The following is a 16,891-nucleotide window of genomic DNA, read 5'->3' as shown; positions in this document are numbered from 1 at the left end:
TGACATCACAATGTAACCTATAAGTTACAATATTAAATCCATGTTCATAGCTGAGAAAAGGGCTAGGCACATAAGGCTGCTGCCTCAGGTACCTTTTACAGGGAGAGAGAAAGGGGGGGATTCTTAGATTAACCTTTGAGCCAAATTTGTAAGACTTGTGTGACCTGTCTGAGGATGGATGAGAGCTTCTTATATACAGTACCAGTCCGGCTATATCACTAAAGTGGATTCTTCCAAGCAGAGGATATTATTTGCTTAGTTGCTTTTGGTTTGTTTAGTTGTAACATTAGCGCGGGTATTTCACAACCTTATACACACACATTGTACTATGCTTTTGAACTATTGATTTTTTGGTGCAAATTTTGCATGTTAATCCACATAAAATCTGCAAACAAGAGAATGTGAATGTAATATCTGAATATGACCTGACTCTCCAGTTGAGCTCAGCACTTTCATGACTATTGCCTTGTGAATGAGGCCTTATTAGTTTTTTATTTTAAGACAAAACGTGTTAATGTAAGAGTTGTTTTCTTCTAAAATAAAACCTCAGTATCAAGGATAAGTTGCCGTGTTGGCACTTTGCAATAAATTAGTGGGATTTGGGTTGCAGTTTGGGCAATCGGTCTCTGTGTTTGTATTTTTCCACCTCTAACACCTTTATACTTTTGATATTACTATCTCCTATATAATCTGTTTCTATTAACTTATTGTAGGTTTTTTAGCATACAGTCCCCATGTCACATGACCCAATCTCCATCAGTTGCCCACAATTGAATGGTCTGGCAATACATCTGTTACACAACCTTCTGCAGAAACCACCCTATATGCCAGACTCACCAACTACACAATCATATCAGAGCATGTGGCAGGTCTAACACGTGCTCGAGAACTTTGGAGCTTCTATGGCAGCCACACTGTGGGACCATTGGCAGATACTTGTAAGGGTCACTGGCAGGCAGTCTGGGGTGTGTGGGTTCACTTCATAAGACATCTATGACTGCAATAAAACTTAAGAAAACACTAGGCCTAGAAAAATTAAGAATGTGAGCAATAGTACCGTAACCTGCTTATATCACAAAGAATATTATCTAAGATTTTGCTGCTGACACCACATAATGGGCTACTAAAATTCTGTTGTGATTCTCTTTAGAGAGGATATTATTATTAATCCCTTCCCGACATCTGCCGTGGTGGATGCCGGGTGTTTAACTATGGCGGCCATGCGGGAGCCGGGCAGCCATAGTTGTCTGTTTTATACAGGAGACACCATGTGCTAATGCCCACGGTCGGCTCCCGCACCAGTTGTGGGCATTAACCCCTCTGGCGCCTCGGTCAAAGCTGACTGAGGCGCCATTCTACCAGTAGTGCCTGGGCGCTGTCATTTTCCCAGCTTGCTCCAGAATTTTTTTCCAGTTTCCCAGTACATTGTACAGAATAATTAATGATATTATTATGAAGAACAATTTGTCCCGCAAACATTAAGTCGTCATATGGCTCTGAAAGCGGAGAAATAAAAAAGTTTTTAGGCTTTTGAAGGGGCTATATGACTAAGTACAATTACTGTTTTTTAAAAAATTTTTATTAATACATTCTTTATTTATAGCATATAAATAAATCAAACACACAATACAAAGACAAGCAGGCCAAGACAACATGGGCCTGCAAACACAGCAAGTATCTGGGAACTATGGCAGTGCAGAAAGACAAAACCACCAATTACTGGATTGTTCTCTCCTGATGCTGTGTTGTTTTTGTAATATGATTAATAAAGTGTATATAGTACTATTACCATATTGTAGTGTCAAATTTATTTTGGAGTATACGTTTCTTGGACTGATGCGAATATGGTATATCTTGTTACTCTTTAAAAAAGTTCAGCAAAAATCAAAGCAAACAAATATATACTCTGATAGAGTAATCCGTCATGTTTAATACAGCAGCCACTTAGTATGAGTAAAGACCCCTGAGTATAATAATAGCGGCAGTGGGATCGCGGCCTGAGGCTGCTCACTACCGCCCTCCGCAACCTATAGTACAAGGGGAAGCGGGGGCGGCAGTGAGCAGGCCCGGGGAGGTTGGTAAATAGGCCGCTATCTGCTGGAGATACTCCAGCAGGTAGCGGCCTATTATAAAACAACAAAAAAAATGTTATTTTACATACTGTTCTCGCTGCTGCTCCCGCTGCCGCCTCCTCTTCACCTGGCTGTAACACATCTGCATCTCATTGTAGGTGGCATGATGACGCCATCTGCACTGAGACACAGAGGTCTAAACCAGCGCAGGAGAAAGCCGTATGGCTTGTTTTAAGAGCGGCCGTCCTCCTGCGTTACTTTAGGCAAAAAAAGTAATGCCATCCCCTCCGGAGTGCCGCCTGAGGCTGTCGCCTCACCTCGCCTCATTAGAGGTGCGGCACTGGTCCCATCGCAGCTCAATGGAAAGGGGGCTCGGCAGCCGGTGGTAACACCTGGACAATTTTCATTTCTGCCGCTGCAGTGAATACTTATAAATCAAGCAATTTTAGGATTCACTGTTTATAAGACCGGTGTGGTACAAGACAGGCCTTTTATGTATAGTTGCCAACTTTTTGTGTAAGATGTCCAGGAAACGCATGACGATGAAAATTTCCAAGAGGTCATTTTCCTTTTGTAATCCTCCACTTCTTTTGGAGGTGTGACATCCACTTTTTATTGTGTGCCAACCCCCCGTTTTGTGCCGTAAATATACAGTGTGCTGGCTACACCCCTTTTTATGCTGGCCACGTTCCTTTCTTCTGATGTGACTAGCACATAACATGATCATGTCTCCTATAACAGGACCAGGACACTAGGCTCAGGAGTGTTGCCCACTCTTCCGGGACTCCAGGAGGTCACCCCTTTTTGTGGGAACTGGTATGTATACCTTTATGGCATACTCATCCGCAAGATTTTGAGATCGTAAATCGAATTTAGGTGGGGGCCCCACGTGGTATAAATGCTGCGATTTGGCAGTGGCTTTTTTCCAGTCCCTGCTATCGAATCCCATCTACACCTTACAGAAAGATAAGCACAGCAGAAACGCTGTGATTTCAAAAACTGTTGCTTTTGATGTTCGAAAAAATGCAGCGCTTTTTCGCTACGGCCCGATACATGTAGCTTTAACAACACTTGAAAAATCTCCAAACAGATATTTTTTTCAATAGCATAAAATAAATGTCAAAAATATATACAACAAATAAATAATATAATTAAAAAAAACAGGAAAGTCAACAAAAAGTCACCTTGCTGATGTGAACACGACCATATTTCTGCAGCAGGTACACTATATGTATTTTTACAATTTCAGTTCAAATGTAGGGAACAGCTGCAGAAATGTCTGCAACAAATCTGGTACATGTGAATAAATCTTTACACAAATTTCTGACTTTAGATTACAAGGAAAAAAAACTGTCGACTAGAAATCCATCCACCATACCATACGTCCACCATAGGCTTAGCTGCACAGTAAATGCTCTGACACCAGCTGCTGACTTCGCTGCCCCCTCCCCGATGGGTGTGATGTTCCCGCCTGTTGTTTAACTTTTGAAGGGGCCAAATACAGGAAGGAGAAAGCGAAGGCACAGAACAGAGCAATGTAAGCAACTATAGTGCACTAAATACCATCTTATCTATAGTCTCTATATGTTATATAGTACTCCTGATGTAATGATTAACTCTATGTAGGTGATTGTGAACTATGTATTACATTAGCCTGAGCTCCTACAAGTCCCTAAACTCTCTGCTCTAGGCACAAAGATACATATACATATAGATAGATTTCTCCTTTCACTTTCAATGACTTCTACAGAAAGGAAATGCTTGAAACTAAAATGAAGAAAACCCTGAGAAAATTCTTGTAAGGCTCAGCCATGTCAGTAAGAGCAGAGGGTGGAGAACCCTGGGTGTTTATCTGCGCTCTAAACTGGGGGAAATATTAACTCTTGTTTGCCCTTTCTATAAGGAACAGCCAATGTAAAAAAAAACTACTACTGTCCTCGGTAACCCTAAGGTAAGAAGATTGTTCACGTTCAATGCATTTTATTTCAGTGTGTAATATCCAGAAAGATAATCCACAGAATCCGACATATTCAGGGAGTAGAATTCCCTTACCATCAACTTACCACTACTACTGTATTTTGCTATTTAAAGCAAATCCAGACATAATAGGTATATATATATATATATATATATATATATATACATACACACACACACAAACATGGACAAAATTGTTGTTCCCCTCGTTGAATGAAAGAACATCCTACAATAGTCACAGGAATAACTTGTCCAGCCACAGATTTTCAATGATCAAGGGACTGTGAGGGCCGTGGTAAAACCTTCAGCTTGTGCCTCTTTAGATAGTCTATGGTGAATTTTGACATGTGTTTACGGTCATTATCCATTTGTAGAAGCCATCTTCATCCTCCTCCTCTTTTCAATTTCAGCTTTTTTACAGATGGTGTTATGCTTGCTTCAAGAATTTGCTGATATTTCATTGAATCCATTTTTCCCTCTACCTGTGAAATGTTCCCCGTGACATTGGTTGCGACACAACCCAAAAGGATGACTGATCCAGCCTCCTGCTTAATGGTTGCAGAAATGTTCTTTTCCTGAAATACTGTGCCCTTTTTTCTCCAGACATACCTTTGATCATTGTGGCCAAAGAGATCTATTTTAACCTTGTAGATGATCTTTTGCAAACTTCTGAAGCTGAATTGTATGGTGAGGACGCAGGAGAGGTTTTCTTCTGATGACTCTTCCATGAAGGCCATACTTGTGCAGGTATCTCTGTACAGTAGAAAAATGTACCATAACTCCAGAGTCTGCTAAATTTTCCTGAAAGTCTTTTGCAGTCTGACGGGGTTCTGATTTGCCACACTGGCAATCCTAAGAGCAGCCGTCTCTGAAATTGTTCTTGGTCTTTCAGACCTTATCTTCACCTCTGCTGTTTCTGTAAATGCCATTTCTTAATTACATTTTGAACTGCGAAAAGGACAACTTGAGAACGCTTTGGCATCATCTTATAGCCTTCTCCTGCTTTGTGGGCCTCCACCATTTTCAGAGTGCTAGGCAGCTGCATAGAAAAACCCATGGCTGCTTTTTTTTGGTACAAGATTAGAGGCGGCACCAGGGATTTATAAAGATGTAAAATTTGCATCACTTGGTTTTTCCTAACAATGATAGTGAACAAGACATAACCCTAACTAGCTAATGAAGGTCTGAGGACTTGCTCAAAGTTATCGGGGCACACAAATCTACAAGGGTCCCAAAACTTTTGCAAGCTACTCCTTTCCCTTTTCACTCTAAAATTGTACTCAAACATAATAATACACTGATATTACTTAAAATTATTGACAAGAGTGTTTAATCTTTATGCCTTTTAAAGATCATTTTATCTTCAACTTGCGTAAATGTTCACAATAACAGTCATTTTGACCAGGGGTATCCAAACTTTTGAATGCCGCTGTATATGTGTACTGGGCCGATTTTTAAGTAGATATGGAAGAAAGACTTAGACAACCTGCAGCTGCCATGCAGAAGCATCAAATACCACCCCCCTACTCAAATTATTTATACTTTATTATAATAATGGGGCTATATATGTAATATAATGGGTCTGTCGCACAAAAGGCAACTCTATAACATTGTTTACAGTTAATGATATTAAGATAAGTGCATTAAGGAGGTTGTTTTGTGATAGCCCCTTATAGGAAGAGATGTGGATGACAGTCAGAGACACCCTGCTCTATGCTCTGGAGAATCTGGAGAAGATGGAATTTAAAAAGTTCCGAAAGCAGCTGCACGAAATAGAGGTCAAGGAGAATTATAAGAGGATCCCGAGGAGCAAACTGGAGGACAAGGATAGGGACGATGTTACTGACCTTATAAGGGAATACTATAAGGATGTCTATGGGGTTGAAGTGACCCTGGCAGTTCTGGACAAGATCAATGAAAAGCAAGTTGCAGAAGAGCTTCAGGAACACTTGAATAAAGGTAACAGGATGCCATAAACATATACACAAAATTACCTATAGCATTAAAGGGGTGGTCCAGAATAACTTTTTTTTTTTTTTATAATAAGAGGCCAGGGATGGGACCGATGACCTTGCTCCTGCACACCCTCACTATGACACCTTTTCAGGAAAATAGCATGGACAGCGCAAAAATGCTAAGACAATTTATGCCACAACTGGCATATAAAAAGACAATCTGGCATAAAATGATACAAAAGACACTTTACCAATGTAACAAACACATGCACAAAACTGTACATTAGCATCTTGAGTGGGATGTTACATCAGTCACACACACACTTAAGGCGCACCGTATATACTCGAGTATAAGCCGACCCGAATATAAGCCGAGTCCCCTAATTTTACCACAAAAAACTGGGAAAACTTATTGACTCAAGTATAAGCCGAGGGGGGGAAATGTAGCGACTACTGGAAAATTTCAAAAATTAAAATGTTTTTTTTTGGTGCAGTAGTTGCTGGGTGATGGGGAAGGGGAGGGGGTGTTTTGGTTGTCTGTCTGCCCCTTCCCTGAGCTTGAGGACTGGAATTTTTTTCCCCCACGTGGAATTCAGCCTGGCTGAATATAGGGTATCTGCAGTGCTCCTATTAACCCCTTCCCGACGGAACAGGAGCACTGCAGATACCCTATATTCAGTAGACCGGGCACTCTCAGACACAGGGATACCTAATGTGTTTGTGTTTCACAATAATTTTCTACTTTTATATGTATTCTAGGGAAAGGAGGGATTTAAAACTTTTATTTTATTTTTTTATAATATTTTTTTTAAAGCTTCTTTTTTTTCACTATTTTATGGGAGATTCTATACATTGCTATTGCGGCTGGTTATAGACCCCCCCCCCCCCCCTTCAAAAAAAAATAATTTATTTTTTTTTGCTTGACTCAAGTATAAGCTGAGGGGGGCTTCTTCAGCACAAAAAATTGTGCTTAAAAATTCGGCTTATACTCGAGTATATACTTTGTGTGTGGGGGATGGTTTCTACCACCTTATACATCAGTCCAGTCTGCTGATGCTTCTTCTCTACTTGTTAGAGAAGGAAAGGACAACTACGCATTCACCACATCCCCTCTGACAAGTAGAGATCAAGCATAGGAGAATGACAACATCAGACAAGATTAATACATAGGCCCAAGAGAGACCAAGGAGAATAGCACCAAAGTGTCCACCCATTTTAATCAATAGGTAGATGCAGCCATGAGCACTTGAAATAAAAAAGTAAGCGACACCATTGTCACCAATGTGATGAATCTGAACACAAACAAGATATTCTGAATAAATTTTAATTGACAAATTTCTTATTTTAATAAGTTCCCTCATTTATTAATATGATTTTATTTATCATTTACTTTTAATTCATGTGACATATCAGTCCACTATTATTAACCCTATTCCTACTGTATATTTTTGTGCAGTGGACCGATTTGTAAGGTTAACTCAATTGAAGGAAACAAGTTGTTTGGCTCCTGAAGGTAAGAATACAAGATTTCCTCTTTTCTCAGCTCCGTCTCCAAATGTTCCAAATACAGAACATTGTTGTCACAGAAAACCTGTTTTACGGGACGGCTGCGGACCATATCTATTTCTTATTTGATAGACCTATAAGTAGATTAGCTGCCATTAGATCACCAACAACTCTAATAGATGGAAAGGGCAGGCAGGAGAGTAAGAGATTTTGTCACCTGTACTCTGTATAGAGAAAGACTATTTGCTACCTGCACAAATTTGGTACATGTGGAAAGTCTTTCTTGGAAAAACAAAAATGTTATGAACAGATGTACTAAAGCAGGTGCTACACAGGAATTATCCACAGCCAATCCAGCAAAGCATCGAAGGATAAATCTAACACATTTTCACCAATTTGGACAGATTTTGGGTGGATTTGCCTCTAAGGTCCTGAACAACGTACCTAAACAAATCACCAAAGATTAAAAACAGACAGCGTACCCACTTTACTGTTCTCATGCTGATACCCATCCACCCCATCCCCCACTGTATATTTTTACCGAGCACCCATCATGATACATGTGACCACTATAACCAGTGACTGGCTACAGAGGTCACTCATGTATGTGCTGAGGGCCAGTAAACAGAGATCAGCATAGGCCAGGCAAGAACGGACAAGGGAGCAGCAGGGGATTGCCAAAATGTGTATTCTTTGTTTTTTATTTTATTATTATTATTGTTTATATATTTATATAGCACCCTTATTTCCATGGTGCTTTACATTTGGGGGTTACATACAATACACAAAATATACAGGTAGATAGAATACTAACAGTGACCAACTGGCACAGTGGGGTAGAGGGCCCTGCCCACAAGGGCTTACAATCTATGAGGGAAGGGGGGTAGAGACAGAAGGAGAGGGGGAAACTGTACAGGTGGCGGTGCGGTGACAGTGTTATTGGAGGTTGTAGGCCTTCCTGAATAGCTGAGTCTTCAGGGCCTTCTTGAAGCCTGTGATTGTGGGGGTCAGTCTTATGTGTCTTGGTAAGGAGTTCCAGAGTATGGGGGATGCACGAGAGAAATCTTGGAGACGGTTGTGTGAGGAGCGGATGAGAGCAGAGCGGAGTAGGAGGTCATTGGAGGATCTGAGGTTATGTGTGGGCAGGTAGCGTGAGATTAGGTCAGAGATATATGGAGGGGCCAGGTTGTGGATGGCTTTGTATGTTAATGTTAGTATCTTGAACTCAATTCGCTGGGCTATAGGTAGCCAGTGGAGGGACTGGCAGAGGGGAGCAGCTGATGAAGAACGGGGGGTGAGGTGAATTAAGCGCGCAGCGCAGTTTAAGGTGGACTGGAGGGGGGCGAGGGTGTTAGTTGGGAGTCCATGGAGAAGGCTGTTGCAGTAGTCTAGGCGGGAGATTATGAGGGCCTGGACGAGCATCTTGGTAGTTTCAGAGGTGAGGAAGGATTCGGTGGATGTTCTTGAGTTGGAGGTGGCAGGAGGTGTTGAAGGTTTGAACGTGTGAATTGAAATATGGGTCGGGGTCCAATGTTACCCCAAGGCATCGCGCCCGTGGGACAGGGGTAAGTGTGGTTCCGTTGACTTTGATAGATGGGTCGTGTGGAGGGGCCATATGGGGTGGGGCAAAGATGATGAACTCTGTTTTCTCCATATTGAGTTTGAGAAAATGGGAGGAGAGGAAGGAAGCTCCATTTATTCTGTACATTCAGATTTTGCTTTAACTCCTCAGGTAATGCCTTTTATTGTGGATTTATTGCATGCAGGATTTTGATATCAACGCTGTAGTCAATGGGGACATTTTACATTAAATCTGTGACTAGTTGATGGACTGAGGTCTTCATCCAACCTCATCTACTATGTAACTATGTAAGCAATAGAAAATGTCACACTGATGGATTAAAGATCTTCAAGGAGGGTCAATTTTTGTGCTAAATAATTCTGGAGCATATGAGTAATAACTGTAAGATCATGCATGCTATTGTATTCTGTGCAACACTCTCCTACACAGGCATGCAGTTAAAGTTTGCAGCAATACCATCTAGTGAGGACCTGTCCAAATAATGCAAAATGCTGTAAAACAAAATTTCACTCTCAATATGTTTTGAAGGCTTTCCAGTTCTCAGAGAACTGAGCTACCAGGCAGTACAGATAGGAGTAAGAGGGGTTATGTCAAAGGTAAAATAATTGAATATTAAAGTTTAAAAAACAAAAATACATTAGGATATTACGTGTTTTTCAGCCAGACCAATGGCACTAAGCCTAAGCGACACAGGGGAGATGGTCTGCTCCATCACACTGGAGACATTTTATCCTGGATATCTCCATATTGAATGGAAATGCAGTAAAGGTAACTCTACAGAAGTGTTATCGTCCCAAGAAGTCTACAGAGAGAGTCCTGAGCCAAGTTCATTCTCAGTGTGTAGCGAAGTCAGAATATCACAAGATTTCCTCCAATATCCAGAATCCACAGTACATGTCAGTTGGGAACATGAATATACAAATACCAAGGGGCAGCAAAAGTTCTCTATCAGTGATCAAGGTAAGAATAGATCCCTACAGAGAAATAACACTTTATCACTAATATTCATTTGTTGTGGTGGTGGTGGGGGGGTTACAATTAAATTGAAGAAGCTGAGATAGAAGGTGCTGGTTGGCCGAATCTTTACACTGGTACTTAACATTTCTCTCTGCAGATTTCCATTGGAGGCCAGTAGTGGATGACATACAGACACCGCCATGTTTATATCATGACACCCCGGTCGTCCTACAGTGTCACATATCAGGATATTATCCAGACGCTGTCACTGCAAAGTGGTTCAAGAAAAATAAAAAGAATCTAGAGTTATGTGAAGAATGTGATGAGGTTTCAATTCCAAAAATCAAATCAAGTAAAAATCCAGACAACACCTACAGCTGTACAGCAAGGCTAATGATGACACCTACACTAAGAAACCACCAGGGGGCAGAATATATTTGCCAAGTTGAGCATCCTTCTCTGGATACGGCGATCAAGAAAAGCACAGGAGGGATCAAGATGCTGGGTGAGGTTCTGTAAGATGTTGATATGTAAAAATAAAGCACTGCATACAGCGCTGGGCACAGACACGACAACCTGCCTATCTGCAAACTTGTATATTGTCTTCACTAAGCAATCAGATAATACTGTGTAGACGAGGTCTAGGAGGAAGTATTCACATTAAGGTTTGGAGTTTTTTGTTGTATTTTGTCACATTTTTTCTAATTATCTCTTTCTTTACAAATGTTCTTCTCTGTGCAGCAAAACCTCAGCTGGAGCCCATAAGGAAATCCCTGGTTGATAATATTTTGGTTCAGTTTTCGCTGCATCTTACAAAGTTTTACCCTAAAGACATCAAGGTGAAGTGGCATCGAGGGGAGGCCGAGAACAGAAAAGGGGTGAAGCAAGCCACGAAACACACAGAAACATTCACAGAACGAGAAGATTCCTTGTTTGAAGTTATGAGTGAATGCTGCATTCTGGGATGTGGCTTTGGGGATCCTCAGTATAAACTGTATGTAACCTGGGAGCACGAGGCAATGGAAGGGCCCGAGACTAGGGCATTGTCTGTAAGAGGTGAGAGTCCGTATTATTCTCCCATCTGTCATTCTGCTTTCTCCGACAATTTCATCCCCTCCATTCTGGGAGATATCTTTACACTAGGCTCTGTGCAGCCATATCTTGTATTCCTTTCATTGTTCATATACATATTATATCACACATCATATAAGACTACAATCAACAGAAAGTGACAGCACTCCATAACTGAAACAATAGTGGAATTTTGTTAATTCAGTGTTGCGACATTTCATCTTCCGCCAGACCTTTTCTTGGAGATTAATGAATAAAAATCTGCTATTTTTCAATTATGGAGTGCTGTCACTTTCTAGTAATTGAAATCTATTTGGATCATTGAGTCAAAGTCTTCTATGATGGCCCCCGGCTTTATTAGGCTGTGTTGCTGAAATGTATGCCACAACTCGAAACCTAAAAGTCTTATAGTAGTCAAGTCAATTAAAAGACTATTTCTTAGTTTCCCTCATTAAAGGAATTAAGGACTGTTAATTACATATGTCATCCATATTAGATCAGGGCCTGACACCCAGAACCCCTCACAGATCAGCTGATAAGGGTGTCAGCAGTCTCACAAGCCATATGATGTTATGCTAACTGGTCATATGGACTTTATTTATATAGCACCAACATATTCCGCAGCACTTTACAAATAGGAGGACGTGAACGGACAATATGAGACATTACAATGTGACAAAGAAATCAACATATAAAACAATAGGAGTGAGGACCCTGCCCATGAGAGTTATTCTATGGCCTGAACGGGGCTGAGCTGCAATACCAAACACCGCCACTGTACAATGGAGTAGAGAAGAGGCCATGAATGCTGCGGTCTATTTGGTGGGGTGACAAGTTTTGGACTTTCCCCTGTCTGATATGTCATTAATATTTTAGTTAATCATTTCCTATGGGGGTCGTACAACAACATACTGCAGTGCTGAGGGTAGGTTCAGATTTTAAACAAAACTTGAAGTGACGACTAAAACTTATCTTCTAATTACGGTAACTAATATTAAGATTAATTAATGTAAAGTAAGTTTGACGAATAAGTATAAGTCCTGCTATCTCATGTGAACTGGTATATGAACAGAGACTACTGATAATATCCAATAGACACCTCAGTACCTATCTGATCAATGCTTTTTATCAGGGTGCTGAGGTCTATATTGCTGCTGCAGTTATTGTCTCTTCCATCTCTTGTAAATATACAGCGCTGGATCAGTAATAGAGAGACATTTATATTTGCAATACAATCCCAAAATGAAGGGAAAGTATATTATATGGCTCTCTATGTGAGAAGAACAGGGGTGATAGGCTATGGGTCACTGGCTGCTATTGAGTTACTATCTGGATACATTTGTTATTAAGCAGCCAATTAGGTTATTTAGCTATATAACCTAATTGGCTGGTCTATAACAAATGTATCCAGATAGTAACAGGCTAGTAATAGCAGACAGTGAATTCATCACATTATAGCCCGGTTCACATCTGTGCATGGGTTTCCATTCAGGGAGTCCACTTGGGGACCCCCTACGAATGGAAGCCTAATCCGCATAAAAAAAGCGGTTATGTAAGGAACCCGGCAGACCCCATTGACTGTTCTCTCCACTTTTTTCATACAGAAACCACATGGACCCCATTATTGTGTATGGGGTCCGTCGGTTTACTAAGGTAATCACTTTTTTATGTGGATTAGGTTTCCGTTCAGGGGGGGTCCCCAAGCGGACTCCCCGAATGTTAACCCATGCACAGATGTCAACCGAGCTTTAGGATTTTATTCCCCAATCTTATTATTAGTAAATAAATATAATAAAGAGTTAAGTTTTAGTCGTCACTACAGGTTTTGTTCAGAATTCCATAGCACACACAACTTATCTTCCTGTATAGATGGATGTTCTAGTTGTAGCTTCAGATTTTGCTACAGATTTACGTTCAACTATGATATTTTACCGCTTGTTATTGTAGATTGTTTGTATATTTCCTACATTGCTTTATTGTGAAATTCAGTGGCCAATCTACAACATAGATGGGTGATAATGTAGCACATCTTTTGGTGAATGTGAGGTGGAGATGATTGGTTAGTGACTGGGATCAACTACTATGTATGCGCAGAGGCATATGCTGGGTTTATTAAGACACCGGAGCCTCTTGATAATTCAGGTGAATCATTCCCAGCCAGGTGTACAAAACCCCCCTGTGTATCAATAGGGGTGGTCAATACTGGTCTGGCCATCAGCGATTTATCCCGACTCTACCATACACTTACACGCTTGGTTTGGCCAAATGTGCATTTGCTTTGAACATAAAGAATAACGTAAAATCCAAAAACTGTAACAAATCTGCCATAGATGAATGTGACTTAAAACATGAGCTAATAATCTCAAAGGTGGGATGTTTTGTTCAGCCTGTGACATATCAGCTCTGCTAGTGACAGACATCATGATATAACATACAATGTATAAGATGGGATCCTATTATGCAGATATATAGGAGGGACAAGCTCCTACACTGGTCTATCTGGCACAAGCACTGTACGTATGTTATTTATACCTAAGGAGGGATTGTCCCGTTCAGCTCTTGTACTTTCGATTCAGATGTTTGGGACTAATTTTTTTCTGCAATATATCTGTCTGAATTTACCCTAATACTGTCAGGGTTACCTTAGGGCTGGACACAATCTGACTGGCACCACTATGGCTACAGGGAAAGTGAGGAGTGGGATGTGAAAATGGGGGAAATGGGGAGTGAAAATGCGAAGAGAGAGGGACACAAGTTTTATTACTAACGATAACACTGCTGTTAATACTGTGCAAACCTCTACCGATCTACTGTGAAACCTCTCTAAAGACAAAGCCTTGAGACTGAGAAAGACTTGTGTATAAGAGATGAAACATTGCTGTCATGAGGCAATACAGTACTTTCACATTTTTTCACCTAATTTTGGGAGTGCTGCCTGATTTTGATATCTATCTCATATCTATCTATCTATCTATCTATCTATCTATCTATCTATCTATCTATCATGTATCTATCTATCTATCTATCTATCTATCTATCTATCTATCTATCTCCTATCTATCTATCTATCTATCTATCTATCTATCTATCTATCTCCTATCTATCTATCTCCTATCTATCTATCTATCTATCTATCTATCTATCTATCTATCTATCTATCTATCTATCTATCTCATAGCTATCTATCTATCTATCTCCGTCCTCTACTTCTTCATTCAGTTCCAGCATCAGTTATTAGAGAGACAAGATACAGAATAAGTATAATAGACCCTGAGTTACAGAGAACCTCTATATGTTGGTTAAAGAATATTACAGAATCACACTACATAAAATGAACTGTTTTCATAGTAATAATCTGGATATTTTCTCCCACAGATCTGCCCTGGATCCCGTGTGTAGATGAGATATTTGTTCTCAGGCTAGAGGATAATCTCAGAACACGCATGATGTGCAGGATTACTGGATACTTCCCCGCTTCACTGACTGTGTCTTGGCATAAAAAAGTGAATGGAGCTGTGTCTGCAGTGCAGGACGGCGGGGACATAGCTACAGAGGTTGAACCACATAAACGGAAAAACACAACATTTGCTTGTACAGCAATTTTATGTTTTACTCCTAATGCTGAGAAAGACCAAGGGTCAGAATTTATCTGTAGGGTGGAACATCCTAGCCTGGAACATCCCATAGAGAAAAGCAGCGGACCCCTACATATATTACTGCCTGGTGAAGAGGAGCGATTGTAAAATCTGTAATGCTGTGACACTGTTCATTTCTGTACCCCATGTTTAAGTGTACCCCATTCAGCAGTGGGCTGAATTCCTTGCACTTTCAGTTGTTCAGGGAAGTGCCCATAAACTGGATACACATTTTGTTACAACTGTTTATGCCGCACATTTCACTTCTATGAAACACAATAAAAAAAAAAAAAAAAAAAAAAAAAAACTAATGTAAACCCCTCCTAAGATACAAAGGTCAGGGTCTTGCAATACTTGAGCTCAATAAAATAATTCAGCATAGACAGAAAACATATGCAGATAACAGAGTCCAAAAGTGCAGCTACTATAGCTATAAGAAAGCTCTGGGTCATATAAATATATCATACGTGTAAGTATAGACTCACAAGAAAAAAAAACATACAAAATGAAATATCGGTTGCTTGCAATGAGGCACTGTAAGAGTTAATATACAAAGTGAAAGTAAATATTTCCTCAGCAAATCTTTCACGGAGCTTAGAAGCCATTCAGTTTTGTAACAACAACTACAAGCAGTGAGATATCGGAGAGGATCTGAGCTAGAAATGGACATCACAAAGAAATATGTCGCCTTCCTTCTCCTGTGCCATACAGGTCAGTTTTATTCCACTTTCTAATGTGTGATGATGGCAATATATATGAGTGAGGGGCTGAGAGGACTTCACAGGATTTAGCTGGCACATGAAGGTGTAAGTGAGGACTGGGGAGAAAAAAAATCTCAGAATTTCCTTCTGTCTGCAATAAGAGGCCATGGGCACTATGTCCTGGCCCCTTGTCTAAGACCCACCTCACAGCTGAATATAGCTTACTGTATATCTAACAGCAAATTTATTGTATGCCTTTATTTCCTGTCCTGACTTGGGCTTGAAAAATCACAGCAAAATCTTCAACAAAAAAAAGCTGCGTCTCATGTGGGGCCTCAGCCTTAGCCTTTGGGTTCTGGAAAGAGGGAAGAAACAGACTTAAATCTTTGTATATTCTATTAGATTTCTAGAAGACAATTATTTTTTCCCTGTACAGTAGCAACAATCATCACTTCTCATCACTTTTATCATGTTTTTTCATGTTTAGCTTTTTTTGTACCAAATCCTGATAAAAAAAAACTATAGTGACTTCTTTATGAGCTGCCACTTCTGAGAAATACGTACTTCCTACTAATATTATAAAGTTGAAAGTTTGTGTGTTTGGATGTTTGTGGGTTTGTGTGTTTGGATGTTTGTTCCGGATTCACGCCAAAGTGCCCCAACGGATTGCAGTGAAATTTGACATATACCTCCAATGACACCCGGAAAGAAAGATAGGTGCATTAACATCACTGTAGGATGCCGAGTTTTCCAACCGCAAGCCCCCAAAGCACGGCCAGTGGAGGCTGAAGGACCTGCGGTGATGTCATCGCAGCCGTGCATGCTGTTACCCCATTGGACCATGCCATGGATGGGGCGGTGCTCTAGAGGCTCAGGCCGGCCTCCGGCCCTTCACGCCACTCTGAGATTGGAGCGGCCGCTACAGAGGGTGGAACTACAGCAGCTCACAGGGGCCGCGCCACACGAACACCATGGTGTCGCATATGCGGGCTCCCAAACATGCCGGCTTCGGAGGAGGCTGTCTTCCATCGGTAAGTCTGGCCGGGGCCCCAGGAACTGCCACATAGCTCCCCAAAGCGCCGTCCTCATTGGTGGTAGAAGAGCCAGTGTAGTACTCCATAAGATACATACAGAACTACAACACCCAGCAGACCTATATTTTACACAGGTCTTCTGCAGCCAGCTACCTGTCTTTCATTACTGCTATCTCTCCCTCCATGTAAATCAGACAGTCCTGTGGAAAATATGATACTTTACACAGGTCTGCTTTATATGGAGGGAGAGGCAGCAGTCCTACATAAGGCTAAGTTCACACCTGCGCTGGCGTCCACTGGGGGATTCTGCGCTCCATTCTGTTTTAAAAATGTGGAGAGAAAAGTCCTGTAAGCAGTGTTTTTTTCTCTGCATTTTTCCACCCTTTTCAGGCGGCAACTGT

The 16,891-nt window shown here is 40.9% G+C and overlaps 2 protein-coding genes across 2 annotated transcripts in view; both read left to right on the top strand.

Annotated features, from left to right (window-relative positions):
- Positions 1-3,543: 3,543 nt before the first annotated feature.
- On the top strand, positions 3,544-14,890 carry LOC142217320 (uncharacterized). Its single transcript, XM_075285522.1, has 7 exons — positions 3,544-3,609; positions 5,716-6,008; positions 7,461-7,517; positions 9,753-10,052; positions 10,207-10,554; positions 10,791-11,105; positions 14,496-14,890. The coding sequence occupies exons 2-7, from the start codon at positions 5,732-5,734 to the stop codon at positions 14,861-14,863; spliced, it is 1,665 nt and encodes a 554-aa protein (XP_075141623.1). The 5' UTR covers positions 3,544-3,609; positions 5,716-5,731; the 3' UTR covers positions 14,864-14,890.
- A 490-nt stretch (positions 14,891-15,380) lies between these two features.
- LOC142217150 (uncharacterized) overlaps positions 15,381-16,891 on the top strand; it is a 45,184-nt gene continuing 43,673 nt past the window's right edge. The window contains exon 1 of the mRNA XM_075285340.1: positions 15,381-15,466. Coding sequence (XP_075141441.1) covers positions 15,418-15,466 — 49 coding nt within the window. The 5' untranslated portion in view covers positions 15,381-15,417. The remainder of the gene's footprint in view (positions 15,467-16,891) is intronic.

The sequence above is a fragment of the Leptodactylus fuscus genome, chromosome 8 (assembly GCF_031893055.1).
Source record: "Leptodactylus fuscus isolate aLepFus1 chromosome 8, aLepFus1.hap2, whole genome shotgun sequence".
Lineage (NCBI taxonomy): Eukaryota > Metazoa > Chordata > Amphibia > Anura > Leptodactylidae > Leptodactylus > Leptodactylus fuscus.
The sequence above is the reverse complement of the archived record's forward strand: the minus strand, read 5'-3'. Positions and strand labels throughout refer to the sequence as shown.

Coding starts and splice junctions, on each gene's coding strand:
- LOC142217320 (XM_075285522.1), top strand. CDS start 5,732: ATGTGGATGACAGTCAGAGACACCCTGCTCTATGCTCTGGAGAATCTG. Junction 10,053..10,206: donor GTTCTCTATCAGTGATCAAG/GTAAGAATAGAT, acceptor TTCTCTCTGCAG/ATTTCCATTGGAGGCCAGTA. Junction 10,555..10,790: donor AGGAGGGATCAAGATGCTGG/GTGAGGTTCTGT, acceptor TTCTCTGTGCAG/CAAAACCTCAGCTGGAGCCC.